The 14,382-nt window shown below is 43.7% G+C and overlaps 1 protein-coding gene across 1 annotated transcript in view; it reads right to left on the bottom strand.

Annotated features, from left to right (window-relative positions):
* Positions 1 to 14,382, bottom strand: part of LOC137633593 (heat shock 70 kDa protein 14-like) — a 210,214-nt gene that overhangs the window by 156,673 nt on the left and 39,159 nt on the right. Inside the window, exon 3 of the mRNA XM_068365863.1 lies at positions 11,377 to 11,589. Coding sequence (XP_068221964.1) covers positions 11,377 to 11,589 — 213 coding nt within the window. The remainder of the gene's footprint in view (positions 1 to 11,376; positions 11,590 to 14,382) is intronic.

Here is a 14,382-nt window from a genome sequence, read left to right as displayed (position 1 = left end):
GCAACTGAAAGGTCAATGCATGACAAGGTACCTGTCTGAACATGGAAGTGTGTGGGCTCTCCTGTATTAAGGAGTCCGACATCCTCGTTTTCCACAATTAATGATATAATATTGCCCCTGGTGTTTGCTAAAACATCTCCCCACAAAGGATGTCTACCATTAAACTTTCCAAGTAAAAGAAAAGCTTGAGGGAGCTGTTGAATCACCTCTACTAAATTATCATACGATATGTTGTCATTTGGAGGCAAGAACAGAGAGCATATTGTACAGTATATTTTCTCCCTAAATCAATCTGTACAACCACTGCCTGCATAGGTGTACGGATAGATAAAGGTATTTGGGGAACATCTCGATGAACGTACAAGAAACTTTCCGCCATGGCTCCCTGCTTGTTGATTATATGGTGTTCAATAGCTAACACACTCTCAAGGACAAGCGAATGTTAGCATCAAGCATACTTCCTGTAAACATACATTTATGGAGGAATGTTCATGAATTAGGAGCTTAAGTTCTTCATATGTGGCCCTTAAACCCTGACAATTCCATTGTAAAATGGAGGAGAAAACTATGGATTATTTTTAGAAGACATCTTGGATGAGGTCTTCCCTTTTGCAGTTTTTAATCTAACATTATTACCTGTAGGTTTCTTCAGAGATGTCTTGATATGTTGGGTTTTATGTTTGTCTTTTTCTTTGTGTCCTTTTGATTCATTTGTTGAGGTGGATGGTGGACCTCGACTTGAATTTCTGATTTATTCAATTTATGTTCCAGTTCATTAGAAACATCAACAGACAAAACATCAAATTTATTTGATGTCATAACTTTAATGTTTCTAATGGAGGGGGGGGGGGGTGAAAGAGATGGAGGTCTCTCTCTTTTGCAATTAATAGATGGTAAGATTGTAGGTTTTTGCACCTTTCCCATTACAGTTGCATCAGGTAAGCTGGTCTTAGGTGGAAGTATCAAATCAGGCAATGACATGGCCTGAGAGAGATTTGTACTAGTTTTTGTGATGGGAGACAAATGCTGTACAGAGACGGGCAATGCCCTAGTGTTAATACACCATGGTAAAGCCTCAGGAGGTAATGTGCTTATCTTTTTTTTCAGCCTTTTAACAGATGGTATATTTCTTTTTCTAGAGGTATTGGCAGGACTAGGTGGGTTTGATTTTAATGCCTTAGCATAGCTATATGATTTATTCAGTAGCCTCTTGGCATGTCCCACACTTATATGTTCTAAATTAGATTTGTTAAGGGCAGCTTCTTCACGCTTATACAGCTCACAGCTCGTCTGTAGATTTATGATTCAAGTTGCAATTTAAACACCTCTCTCCAAGTGCACATTCTCCATAGTAAGATTTGGAGCAATACCACATATTTTCTCAATTTTGCAAACTTTAGACGGGTGGCCAAATTTAAAACAATTAAAACACTGCAGTGGCTTTTGCTTGAATGTCGTACTTTAATCATTTCATTTTCAATATTAATATAGAAAGGTACATCAGCATCCTGGAAAGTAAGTATAATCATTGATATTCCAGGAACCTTATGCACTTTCCATACATTTAGTGGACACATGGCCAGTATTTCCTCCACTGTAAATTCATACAGATCTGTTAAAAATTACTCCTCTTCCATAACTAAAATTTAGGTGGGGTTTGACATCGAACTTAATATTATCATTAGTTGTATTTAGGTTGGACAGTATTACAGATTGTGTGCTTGATTTGGCATGGATAAGGAAACTATTTTTTCCAAAACGAGATAGATCGTCCAGTGCAATAGTTCCTACTTTTTTTTTCTATATTAATTTGCATATTTTAAAATATTTCCCTTTAACCCCCTCTGATTCACCTACAAGCCACATTGGTGGATTTGGCTTTCTCTGGGAATGCATAACTAAATTAGCGTCTTTTTTCAACCAGTCGTCAGGCCCATATACATCCAAATCCTTTGGTACCTTATGGCAGAGAGCAGCCATAACATTCAAGTTATTAATTTTAAAATTATTCATGTTACTTATTGCTTTAAATGCTTCATCATGACTGCTGTAAGATATCCATGAATCCCATTTATTATCTTAAAGTTTCCTCCTTATTTCTTTTATACATCCATAGCACTCAAATGCTTTATATAGATTATCATAGTTTGTGTCTATTGGAATTTCGGTAATATGAAGGATTCAAAGTTTCCTCGTATTAACCAAATTATTCAATTTTGGAATATCAGTAGAATGGTCCTTTCCAGTTCCAAGGTCATCAACATAATTTTCCTCAATAGACTTGCCAGAGGTTGTTAACAGTGCCGGGGGAGAGTCAGCGTATCCAGGGGATGGGGGTCCGTTGTTTGAAGATTCCATGAGTGTCGAGATAATAAAAAAAATGAGTTTTATTTACCTGCTCGAGAATACTAAGGCATCACAAGTCAGAATGGAAATTTGCACTCTCCAGTATTGGCACAAATACTTCTCAGATGGTCCAATCCATACCCTACACGAAGGATAGCACCAAAACAGATACAGAGGCATAAGTGTAAGCTGAACCAGCCTATTAGGACTGAGACCAAGAAACTATGGAATCACCCTCCCCATATCTGTAATGATGGGCTTCCGGCCAAAAGCCGAGAGTCCTACCCCAAGCATTGAATCCCCTTAGATTCCGAAGACCCAACACTTGAGAATAGTTCTGCCAAAAAGGTCCAAACCATCTTCGGGATGGCTGATATCATCCAATACTCTCACATATAGTTTTAAATGCAAATACCCCCATCCGAGACCCCTCCTCCCATTCATCGAAGCAGGCAACAGTAACGGATGTAGAAAAATCCATGCCAGCGGCTACAATGGATGTAGAAACATCCAAGCCAAAAGAAAAAAAAAAAATAAAATATATTTCCATAATATATATCGTCGTCGTCTTTGTCGTCGGCGGCGCCCACTTGTGTCCAAGTATTGGGTTCTGTCGTTAGCCATCAGCCTCCTATCTGTGGGGTGGGTGCTTATGTCTGATGTGGCTGTTAAGTCCTAGTCTGTGGTGGAAGAGTCGCGGACAGTGTTCACAAGTGAGGGTAGGTGGTGGGCGGGGCTGTTCTAATCGCTCTCTCCTTCTTCTCCTCCTAGCCTCCTCATTTTGTCTCCTCCTCTCCTCGAAGTCCACAGTGCCATGGTGTACTGTACTCCTCCAGGTTTTCCTGTCCCTGGCTGTTTCTTCCCATGAGGAAGGATCGATGTCAGTTAGAGCCAGGGTGCGCTTTAGTTGATCTTTATAGCGCATTTTCGGGGCTCCTCGTGGTCTGGTGCCCTGGGTCAGTTCTCCGTAGAATATTTTCTTTGGGAGCCTAGATGGATCCATCCTATGCACGTGTCCTATCCAGCGGAGGCGGTGGTGGATGATGGTGGCCTCCACGCTGGTCAGCGAGGCACGTTCTAAGACTTCAATGTTGGTGGTGTGGCTCTCCCAGGGGATTTTCAAGATCTGCCTCAGTTTCATTTGTTGGAAGCGTTCTAGGTTTTTAATATCGTTTCTATATAGCGTCCATGTTTCACATCCATACAGGAGCGTGGAGAGGACTACTGCCCTGAACACCATTATTTTGGTGGTCATTGTCAGTGCATGGTTGTTAAATACGCGGCAGTTGAGTCGGCCAAAGGCGGAGTGGGCTGCCCTGATCCTGTTCTCCACGTCCTTTTTGCTTGTGGGAGCTGATGTTAGGATGCTCCCTAGGTAGGAGAACTGGTCCACCTGTTCTAACGGTTGGTCATTCACTGTGGTATTGAAGTTGGGGAGCATCAGTCCTGGTGGATGTTGGACGAGGGTCTTGGTTTTGTCTGTGTTGACTTGCATCCCAAAACGTTCGTAGGCAGAGTTGTATGCATCAGCTAACGACTGCAGGTCCTTTGCCGTCTGACCTGGGGTGGCATTGTCGTCAGCATACTGCAGTTCTCGCACTGCACATAAGGTGGTCTTGGTTCTGGCGCGGAGTCTAGCGAGGTTGAAAGCGCCTCCATCCATGCGGAAACGTAGGTCGACTGAGGGTGTGTCTGGGGGAATCTCGTTGAGCATTGCTGCGGTGTATAGCGAGAAACACGTTGGGGCCAGAACACAGCCCTGCTTCAGGCCGCCGTTGATGGGGAATGGGTCTGAAAGAGAGTTCTGGTGGCAGACTCTCCCAACCATTCCGTCATGGAGGGCACGCACCAGCTTGACAAAATCGGGTGGGCAGCCATATCTTTTGAGGACAGCCCACATGGCAGGTCGAGGTACTTTGTCGAAGGCCTTTTTCAAATCCCAGAAGATGAACATTATGGGCTGTTGTTGTTCGAGGCTCTTCTCTTGTAGTTGTCGCGCACAGAAGATCATGTCTATGGTCCCGCGGGAAGGTCGAAAGCCGCACTGGGACTCTGGCAGGACGTCTTCTGCGAGAATAAGGAGGCGGTCAAGGAGAATCCGAGCGAAAATCTTACTCGCGATGCTTAGTAGTGATATTCCCCGGTAGTTGTTACAGTTCTCCCTGTCTCCCTTCTTGAAGATGGTAATGATGTTTGCATCGCGGAAGTCACTGGGGGGGGTCTTGGTCTCCCATATTTTCAGTATAAGGAGCATCAAACGGTTCCTCAAGCCGGGGCCACCATGAGTGAGGAGCTCCGACGGGATGTTGTCTGGCCCTGGGGCTTTGCCGGGCTTCATGCGCTGCAGGGCCTTGTTGAAGTCATGGATGGAGGGTGGTAGTGCCATCCAGTGACGGACGGGATGCTGCGGGGTCATTCGCAGGAGATCGTCTGGGGTGTCTGCTTGGTCATTGAGGAGGTTCTCAAAGTGAGACCTCCACCTGGCCAGGATGCCCTCGCTGTCGGTGATGGTCGTGGCCCCATCCGCGTCCTTCAGGCTGCCCACTGATGACCGTGTGGGACCGAATATTTCCTTTGTTGCTGCATAGAAGCTGCGCAGGTCACGTTGGTCAGCGAAACTCTGTATTTCTGCAGCTTTTCTTTGCCACCAGGTGATCTGGGCTTCACGGATCCCTCTTTGGCAACCAGCTTTAGCCACCTTGTGAGCACATTTGTTAGCTGCTGTTGGTTGGTTTTCCAAAGTCAGTCGTGCTTGTCGTTTGGTTTCAATGAGAAGAGAGATGGTAGCATCATTCTCATCAAACCAATCCTGCCGTTTCTTGGTGGTGTAGCCTAGTGTTTCCTCCGCGGCACGGGCCATGGCGTTTCTGAGGGTGGTCCAGTGGTGCTCAACAGTGGCCTGACCCACGGGGTCTGCAAGGTATTGTTCGCAGGCCTCCTTGTAGTTCTGTGCCACCTGTGGGTTGCGGAGCTTACTACAATCAAAGCGTTGGTGTGGTACGCTGTCAGGTGCCCTTCTGGGTGGTCGTAGGGTCGTCACGGAGAGTCGGGAGATGAGGAGTCTGTGGTCCGTTGGGGCAGCAACACGAAAGAAAGTTTATAAAATTAGGAGAAGGTTGAAGCAATATTAAAAGGAAGAAAAAGATAAGAGGGAAATAATCATTTAGATTCGAACTGGGGGAGCAATTTCCCCAAGTTCGAGAGCCCTCTTGCCCATCACCAAACTTCAGCAGGGGAATGATTCGATTCCAAGGGGTGGGGGGGTTTAACACCCCAGAGGAGGTTGGAATCTTACACTCATCCGTTGGATACCTCCAGCACTCTAAGAGGGACAGTGGCCTTATCAGATGAAGTACCTGATGTGCTGATAGCAAGTCTAGTAGAGAGAAGGGTTACCACATTCTTCCTAGTCTGAAGTCTAGTAGCATTCCAAGATTTTACCACAACCCTCAGATCTCAACAAAAACTCGAGAAGCCTGACTCGGTGTTGGAGAAGGAGGTGCAACCATGTCAAAATACAGTACCTGGTATTACCGATTGTCTAGGATGATTCTTAAATACTACCTTGAAGAGGGATGAACTGGAATCTGGTGGCAAACATCCCAATTCCAATGATTTCACAAAGTCCTCCTGTCTGACTGCTTGTTCTGACCGTGTCTGCTGTCTCCATCCTGAACCAAGTTTATTGAACAAACTTACTCAGGGAGGAGAGGTCGAATACTGGTATCCAGCAGCCAGGCGCCTTTTCTACAAGAAAAGTCAAATCTGTAGAAGCTTTGAGACCCCAAAGTTGGATGCGTTCTCCTTTCTGTGGAACAGGAGGTCACCAGGAGGCATTCCCTTTCTCATGACCTTGTGATGTAATATAGTAACTTACTCATGAGTTGATATCATAAAGCCTGAGTTTCGATGTCTGTGCAAACGCTTGTGTTCGTGTAGATAGTCGAGAAGCTTGCCCTCAATCATGCTGGTTGGACGAGTCATGGTTGAAGGAGAGACGAGTACTCCGAACTCGCCAGAGAGGTATTGCAGCTGTCCCCAGCCTACTCGCTACCTTGTTGTCCCATTCCAACAAACCATGGTCCAAGACGCTAAAGGAAGGCATGGATGAAACCAAGACTTCTCAACACCCTGCACAGAGAAGGCCACGCAGGAGAAAACCTAACTTGCGGGCAAGAAAGGTGCTTCCCCTTGAGAAAACCTAGACGATGCTTTGAACTTCAATCCCCCTCTGCTGGCTGAGCTAATTCAGGTTGAGGAGAACGTCGTCGTCAGCGCACTGAGGAGTAAGATCAAGGTCAAGCTATGGGTTGGCTGTATTTTAGCCTTCCTGATGGAGTACTCTGAGCAAGAGGTGACAGGGAGACAATATGTACAAGAGACAGAACCAGGTAGGGACACTAGAGACTATGTCGGTGCCCATTACCTTCAGAATCTCCGAGAGGAAGACCAAGGTCAACCTCTGAGGAAGCTAGTGGGCTTCCTCTGTGCCCCTAACTGGATCAATTCCCATGAGTAGCTATAGCATTTTGAACATTAAAAATATTCATGAATATATAGTTAACAAAACAATGTGATCTCTCAAATCTATGTTTGTTATTATTCGTAAATGTAAGCATAAGCAGATTCCCTCTCCTAGTAAATAGGTGATTAAAAGTATAACCCCGAAGGATTGTCTTACAAGACCGTTATTCTCTGGGAGCATAACGGAGTGAGGTAGAGATCACATGGAATTGGAGTGATCCAATGAGTTCTGTAACCCATAGAGAGGAGAAGTTTGAGATAATAAGCCCAAAGGATTATGTTCCCCATAAAAGCATTCTTATTGGTGGCAATCCCTGGGTAAAACTGTTTCTACCCTCCTGGTGATTGATTGATTGATTGATTTGAGGTTTTCTGGCATCCAGACATCTAAGATCATTGATGCCAATATTTTTTATTGTAAAAAAAGAAAAAAAAAAAAAAAAAAAAAATCAATTAAAAGCATAGAAGCAAAGATGTCATTTTAAAAGTTAAATATCTTTCAGAAGACCTGCTTCTGAAATAAAGCTAAAAATACCACTAGCATGGTAGGACATATGTCCAAGAATCTTGGCAAGGATGAACTTTCCATCCTCACCTCCAGCCTCAAACAGATATATATTTCTTTCACTACTATAAGTGGGGCATTCGGTCAACAAATACCTCACTATCAAGGGTACCAAACAGTTGTCGCAATATGACTGGGGTTGGCCAGTAAGCAAATATTCATGTGTCAACCGAGTGTGACCAATGCATAGATGACAAAGAGTAGTTCCCACTTTCGGGGCATCGTGTTATACTTTCAGGGGGACATAACATTCGATACCTCTGTGGTGGCCGATGAGGTAATGTCCCTGACTGGTGAACGCCAGACTATGGTTCGAGTTCCGCTCAAACTTGTTAGTTTCTTTGGTTGCTGCAATCATCAGCAGCCATTGCCTGGCCCTCCTTGGTCCTAGCTTAGGTGGAGAAGGGGCTTGGGTGCTGATCATATGTGTATATGGTCAGTCTCTAGGGCATTGTCCTGCGCGATAGGGCAGTGTCACTGTCCCTTGCCTCTGCCATTCATGAGTAGCCCTCAAACCTTTAAACATTATTTTCAACCCAACCATCCTAATGCTTTTGCCAACAATTGGAAATCAAATTCTTAATGTTACGTAAACAATCATACCAGAATGGGATATCTTCTTGGTCGAAACTATGCAGCAGCATTCTTTGCTGGTAAATCTGCCTTCTCTTTTCCAGACACAACTACGTAAGCCAGAACCCAACAAAATTGAGCTGTTATACCTCTCAGTCCAATAATATAAAGCCATTCTAAAATCTTTAAAACTAAAGGGTTACTGGAATTAAAAACTTCTAAAGCTTGAACCCCTATACTAATCGATTTACACTGGCTGTCGATTAAAGCGAGAATTGAATTTAAAATATGTACAATAACCCACCAAGTTATCAGAACCGGGTGTCCAAAATACTTAAGGGAACTGCTACATATTGCGCAGCTAACAACTCGTGTCGACACGAGAATTGTTGCAGATGGCTTCAAACTGTTTGAACCTAGATTTATGTCTACTTTAGGCTCCAGAGCCTTTAAATATGCGGCCCCTAGACTATATAATAAGCTCCCACGAAACATTCGAATGATTGAAGACATTAAGGCTTACAAGAGGAAACAGAAGACTTTCTTATTTCATGAGTCCTTTGACAGTGACGATTTAACAGTAAATGAACAATACGCGATATGAAACGTTAAATACTCTGAACGAACAAAGTAAAACGACAGTGGAGGTCCTGTAGAGAGTGGGGTTCCCCTGCTGTTTGGGACCGGAAAAGCAGCCATCAAAGTAAAGTAAAGTAAGTAAAGAAGCAAATGTTAGAACGTGCCAAACATACGCGAGCACTGACGGGAACAGTTGTGATGATGTGGAACCCTGCGCATGAGCCTTCTCAGGTAGCTTAATTATCTGTGAATGATAACTCTCTATTGTATAGCTGTATAGCAAACTGAATCTTGCACAGTTACAGCTTACTCCAGGTTAGAAGACAAAGTCATTATAAGATGTATCGCATACAGTGATTTGCGCTGTTCTCACTGTACTTGTGTGCTATACAACAAGTAACGAACAGGCGAGTGAGGTATTAATCACTAAGGTGAGTGAGGTGAGAGTTTGGTCAGGCACGTATATATGAGTGAATGTTGAACTCCCTCAACTCTCTCTTGTGGTGAGGGGGGTTTAGTGAGTAGCTGTTGTTGGGCGATGAACTCACTCAACTGTTCGTTGTGACAAGAGATAGTTCTATAAGGGTGCAAGGATCGTCGTCGGAGAGAAGGAAAACTTATAGATGGTAGCACTCCTCACCCCTCAACCTCACTGGGAGAGGGGTTAAGAGCACAAGTGCATTAGGTTTCTCGTTCTCTTGTCAAGAACAGAAGTTTCTCCGTCATATCTTCGAAAATGAACAATGAAAGTAATAACCCCGAAGGAATATTAGCCCCGAGAGGTTTCTCCCTTGTAAGAGGTTACCACACATGAGGTATGGATTCAAAAGGATCTAGCCTCATCAATGTTGGCAATAACCCTTGAAAATTACGGCCTACAAGACTCATAGGAAGCCAATGGAAACCGGAGACTGCAAGCGGTCTTGCGTTAGCTGACGAGACTCGTTTTGAACCTTCAAGGTAAGGAGGGAAGGCAGTCTCTCCCGCCAGGGGAAAAGGCGGCCAACAGCTATAGCTGCTGTCAGCGATTCTCCCCACAAGCAAGAAGATTGCTGTCCATCGAAGGTGGAGGGCAACTCTCCCTCGGAAGGGAAGGTTGCCCTACATTTGGTGGAGGTTGAACTGAAGGTAGGGATTGAGAGCTGCCTTCCACTTTGCAACTGCTTTCCTTTAAGCAGTTACTTGGTTACACACCTACTTCAGCATTAGGAGGAATGAGGCTGGCCCCGACAAGTAACTCGCACTGGTAGTAGTTCTCCTGGAATCCTCGTCACGCGTTGTCTGCTCAAACGTCGTCAAAGTTACGTCACTTGTCAAAACTCCCCCGAAAGTTTGGCAAGAGCCCTGTGCGATTCTGCAATAGGAACTAGACGGCTATGCTGTTGGACGATTGAAGTTCAAAGTTCGCCGCTTCGAGGGGTTAGAGAAGGGCATGGACGAATCCAAAACCATACTCGTCACCACGCACAGAGGAGACTACTCAGGAGAATGTCTAACCAGCGAATGGGAAAGGTGTTCCCTGAGAGAAGCAGGAACATGTATCGGACTTGGCACCCCATCCACTGGACGAGTCATCTCAGAACAAGGGAGTGCTCCCTTGTCAGCTCGCTGAGAAGCATGACTAAGGCCAAGCTCATAGTCGGCCGCAACAAAGACCATTCAGGGGAAGACGTAACCAGCGAATGGGAAAGGTGTCCCCTGAGAGGAGCAGGAATAAACTTCAGACTTTGCACTCCCTCTGTCGGCTGAGCTAATTCAGATCAAGGGAGTGGGCAGTCATCAGGAACAGAGAAGACCACTCTGGAGAAGACCTAACCCGTGAACACGGGAAGGTGTCCCCTGAGAGGAGCCGGAACATGCTTCCGACTTTACTCTCCCTCTGTCGGCTGAGCCATCTCAGAATGAGGGAGTGAGCCGTCATTGTGAATGGGAAAGGTGTCTCCGGCAAGGAGCAGTATCATGCTTCAGAATTTGCACTCCCTCCGCCTGCTGAACCCTTTCAGAACGAGGGAGTGTGTCGTTGTCAGCGCTGAGGAGACCACCCAGGAGAAAACCTAACCCGTGAATGGAAAAGGTGTCTTCTGCGAGGAGCACGATTATGCTTCAGACTTTGCACTCCCTCTGATGGCTGAGCCATCTCACAACAGGGAGTGCGGCAGTGTCAACACTAAAGAGCAAGACCAAGGTCGAGTTCTGGGTCGAAGAAGGTGGTGAAGGTGCATTAATGGAGAGCAACTCCCTGAGGAAGAAGGCAAAGCTGCTTTAAGGGAAGTGGGAGTCCTCCAGTCTTAAGAGTTGTCCGGCATCAAAGGGAAGATATCGAGAAGAATGGAAAAGGAAGGGGTTTCTTTGCCCATAATGGAAAACTCTAAAGAAGACAAAACCCTCTTCAACTTCTCCCACGCCAACTCATAAACATCAACACTCACACCTGTGAAAATAAAACTAAAAGAACAAATTAGTAAAAGGCCAATCACAAAAGGTTAACTGGTAGAGAGACAATGTTCGCTCTCTACTGAACGAAAAGCAAAGCTGATGATAGAACACTGGTGTGTGTGCGAGTGGGGTAGCTGGTACTACTCATTACCACCCCGCTAACTAGCAGTGGGGTGGTTATACCTCTCTTATGGCTAGTCTCCCAGCTTCCTCAAAAGTTTAAGTTTATTCCCTAATAAAGAGCAAAAGGGTTTGAATTATAGTTAGAACAAATAACAAATTACAAATTTTACCCATTTCTACAATTTTCTAATTATAAACTATATTTTCTAAGTGCGCATTCTCGAACTTACCATACAGTTAATTGTGACAGCAAGAGCTGGCACCATTGAGGATGAGACAGGAGACTGACTAGTACGACCCAAGAGCAATGCAGCCTCTACAGATGCACCAGCTGACAAGACTTCATCAGGAGGGAGAGAACACAAGAACTCTGCTTGTGGAAAAGCATCTCTCACTAATTGTTGTAATCGGGGAATTTTGGCTGATCCACCTGTCAGTATTACCTGTTGAGATTCAAGATTAATGTTATTAAAGGATACCTTACATCTTCCCGTTTTTCCTAGCCATCTAAATGAGAGTTCATAATTCTAAATATAGTCTAAACAAACTAATTTTGGCAACAATAATCTCACCATTAAACAAAAAAAGTAATAGTGTTATATTGTATTTACTAAATTCTTATATGAACATTCTTTACTAATACTACTATAAAGGGTATATCCAACATACAGTGAAACTTCTAGATACAAAAGTTTCTGAATACGAAAAACTCATTTTACGAATCATGAAATTTTTTGCTTCATATTACAAAAAAATACTCAGGATATGAAACGAAATTTGTGTGGCCACCAAAAATTTTTTAATTTGCGCGCCACACGTTTGTTCGGCTTTAAACTCGCCACCGTCATCCTGCTCTCCCATTGGTTAGCTCCCTACCCTGATGATAGTTACCGTCATAAGATCCTGCTCTCCTATTGGTCTGTATCTTTCCCATCATGCATCTGCCTTGGTCCTTCGACCATTTTGTTTCAGCATTCACTATCATTCAGATTGAATTCATGTTGGTGATTTCGATTTCATACTAGTAGTTTTCGTGTTCCTTTATTCAACCTGTAATTCTATAGCCACAGGTCCCAAGAATGTTGCTGATGTTTAAGGAAAGAAGAAAAAGATGCTTTCTACGGAGATGAAGCTGGAGATAATAAAGAAAATGAGGGTGGCATGTGGTTGAGTATGATTTCTAAGGAGTAAGGTAGAAATCTGCCAACAATAGGCACCATCCTTAAGCTTAAGGAAGCCATAACAGCACCAACACCTTCTAAGGACATGGCTGTCCTTTCTAGTAAGAGGGGCCACATCCATGATGAGATTGAGAGACTACTACTTTGGATTAAGGACACGGAAATCGCTGGAGACACAATTATCGAGAAAGTAACCTTCCACAAGGCCAGCACTATTTCCAATGATTTTGTCCATGCTCATGCCAAAGACGATATAGAAGAAGGGACATTGCAGCAGGCACCCTATGAGTTCAAGGCTTTGTGTGGGTGGTTAAAAATTCATGAGACAAACTGGTGTTCATTCAGTGGTACAGCATGGGGAGGCTGTCAGCTCGGACAAGAAAGCAGCTGAAGCCTTTGTTAAGAAATTGGACGAGTTGACTCTCCAGGAAGGTTACATCCCCCAACAAGTCTTCAACTGTAACAAAACTGGGATCTTTTGGGGAAAAACAAAAAAAAGGCCTTGTTGGACCTGTATCAGAAAGGAAGATAAGAAGCTGCTGGATAAGCTTATGAAGGACAGGCTTACCCTTACACTCTATGCCAATGTCAGTGGGGATTGTAAGGTCAAGCCCTACCTACTGGTGTATCATTCGGAGAGCCCTCGAGCCTTCAAGTCCCACAAAGTGCTAAAGGAGAAGCTACCGGTGATGTGGAGGGCTCATTCAAAAGACTGGGTAACAAGACATAGATAGAGTGGGTAATCCTCTGTTTGGGTCCGACTTAAAAATCATCTGAAAGAAAACTACCTCTGAAATGTCTGCTGGTGTTGGACAATACCCCTTCTCACCCTCCTGGTCCCGAGGATGATATCCTCCTAGACTATTCCTTTATCAAGGGTCTCTTCCTTCCACCTAACACCACCCATCTCCTCCAGCCCATGGACCAGCTGGTAATTTATAATTCAAAGAAACTCTATAAGACCCTTTTCAAGAGATGTTTCAAAATCACTAAGAGCACAAACTTCACCCTTCGTGAATTTTAGAAGGAACATTTCGACATTATGATATGCCTCAGACTCATCGATCAAGCTTGGAAGGAGGTTTGGAGGCACATCTTGAACTTTTCATGGATGAAGCTGTAGCCTGATGCTGTCTCCGCACGAGACATGGAGTGATTTGATGTTGGCCTAGCTGAAGGCGAAGCCAAAGCCGTTGACAATCTTAAACCTGTTCTGCAACCTGAGTTGAGGAAATCATTACACTCGGGAGGTCAAAGGGGCGGGTCATCCATGAGGACGATAATAATGAGTTTCTCGAGAAGAACCTTGAGGAGCTTATAACGGAAGACCTGAAGGAGTTGGAGGACATACAACCGAATGTCATTCAGAAACAGTTCTCTAACGGCGAAGAGGAGGAGGGAACAGATACGACTACGACAACTGCAGAAATGAAGGAGATGCTATCTTCGCATCATCAAGTGGCAGATTTCATAGAAAAGAAACACCCCAAAAAGTTCACATAGGTCGTATTCTTAAGCAGTTTAATAACATTTTCCTGAATTATTTAAAATGTAAGCAAAAAACCAGTTTCCTAGAATCATTTTTTTTCAGAGGCCATTAGTAAACCACGGTGAAGGTCAAAGTGATCCAAAATTATGGAGAAGTGGGAGTTAAAAAGAAATTGATAAAATTTAGAAAGTGCAAAATGTAAAGTAAAAAAAAGATAAAAAAAAATTGATTTCATGTTTCATCAAGTTGTGTGTTAATGTTTTCTGCCATTTATTAATGTGTTTTGTAAAGTGTTAATTATTATTATTATTATTATTATTATCATTACTAGCTAAACTACAACCCTAGTTGAAAAAGCAGGATGCTATAAGCCCAAGGGCTTTAACATGGAAAAATAGCCCAGTGAGGAAAGGAAATAAAGAAATAAATAAACGATATAAGTAAGAAAATTAAAATAAAATTTCAAAAACATGAACATTAAAAGATATTTGATTTCTAAACTATAAAAGGACTTATGCAAGCCTGTTCAACATAAAAACACTTGCTGCGAGTTTGAACTTTTGAAG

This window comes from Palaemon carinicauda, chromosome 3 (assembly GCF_036898095.1).
Source record: "Palaemon carinicauda isolate YSFRI2023 chromosome 3, ASM3689809v2, whole genome shotgun sequence".
Taxonomy (NCBI): domain Eukaryota; kingdom Metazoa; phylum Arthropoda; class Malacostraca; order Decapoda; family Palaemonidae; genus Palaemon; species Palaemon carinicauda.
Note: the sequence above shows the minus strand (reverse complement) of the source record. Positions and strands in the feature narration are given on the sequence as shown.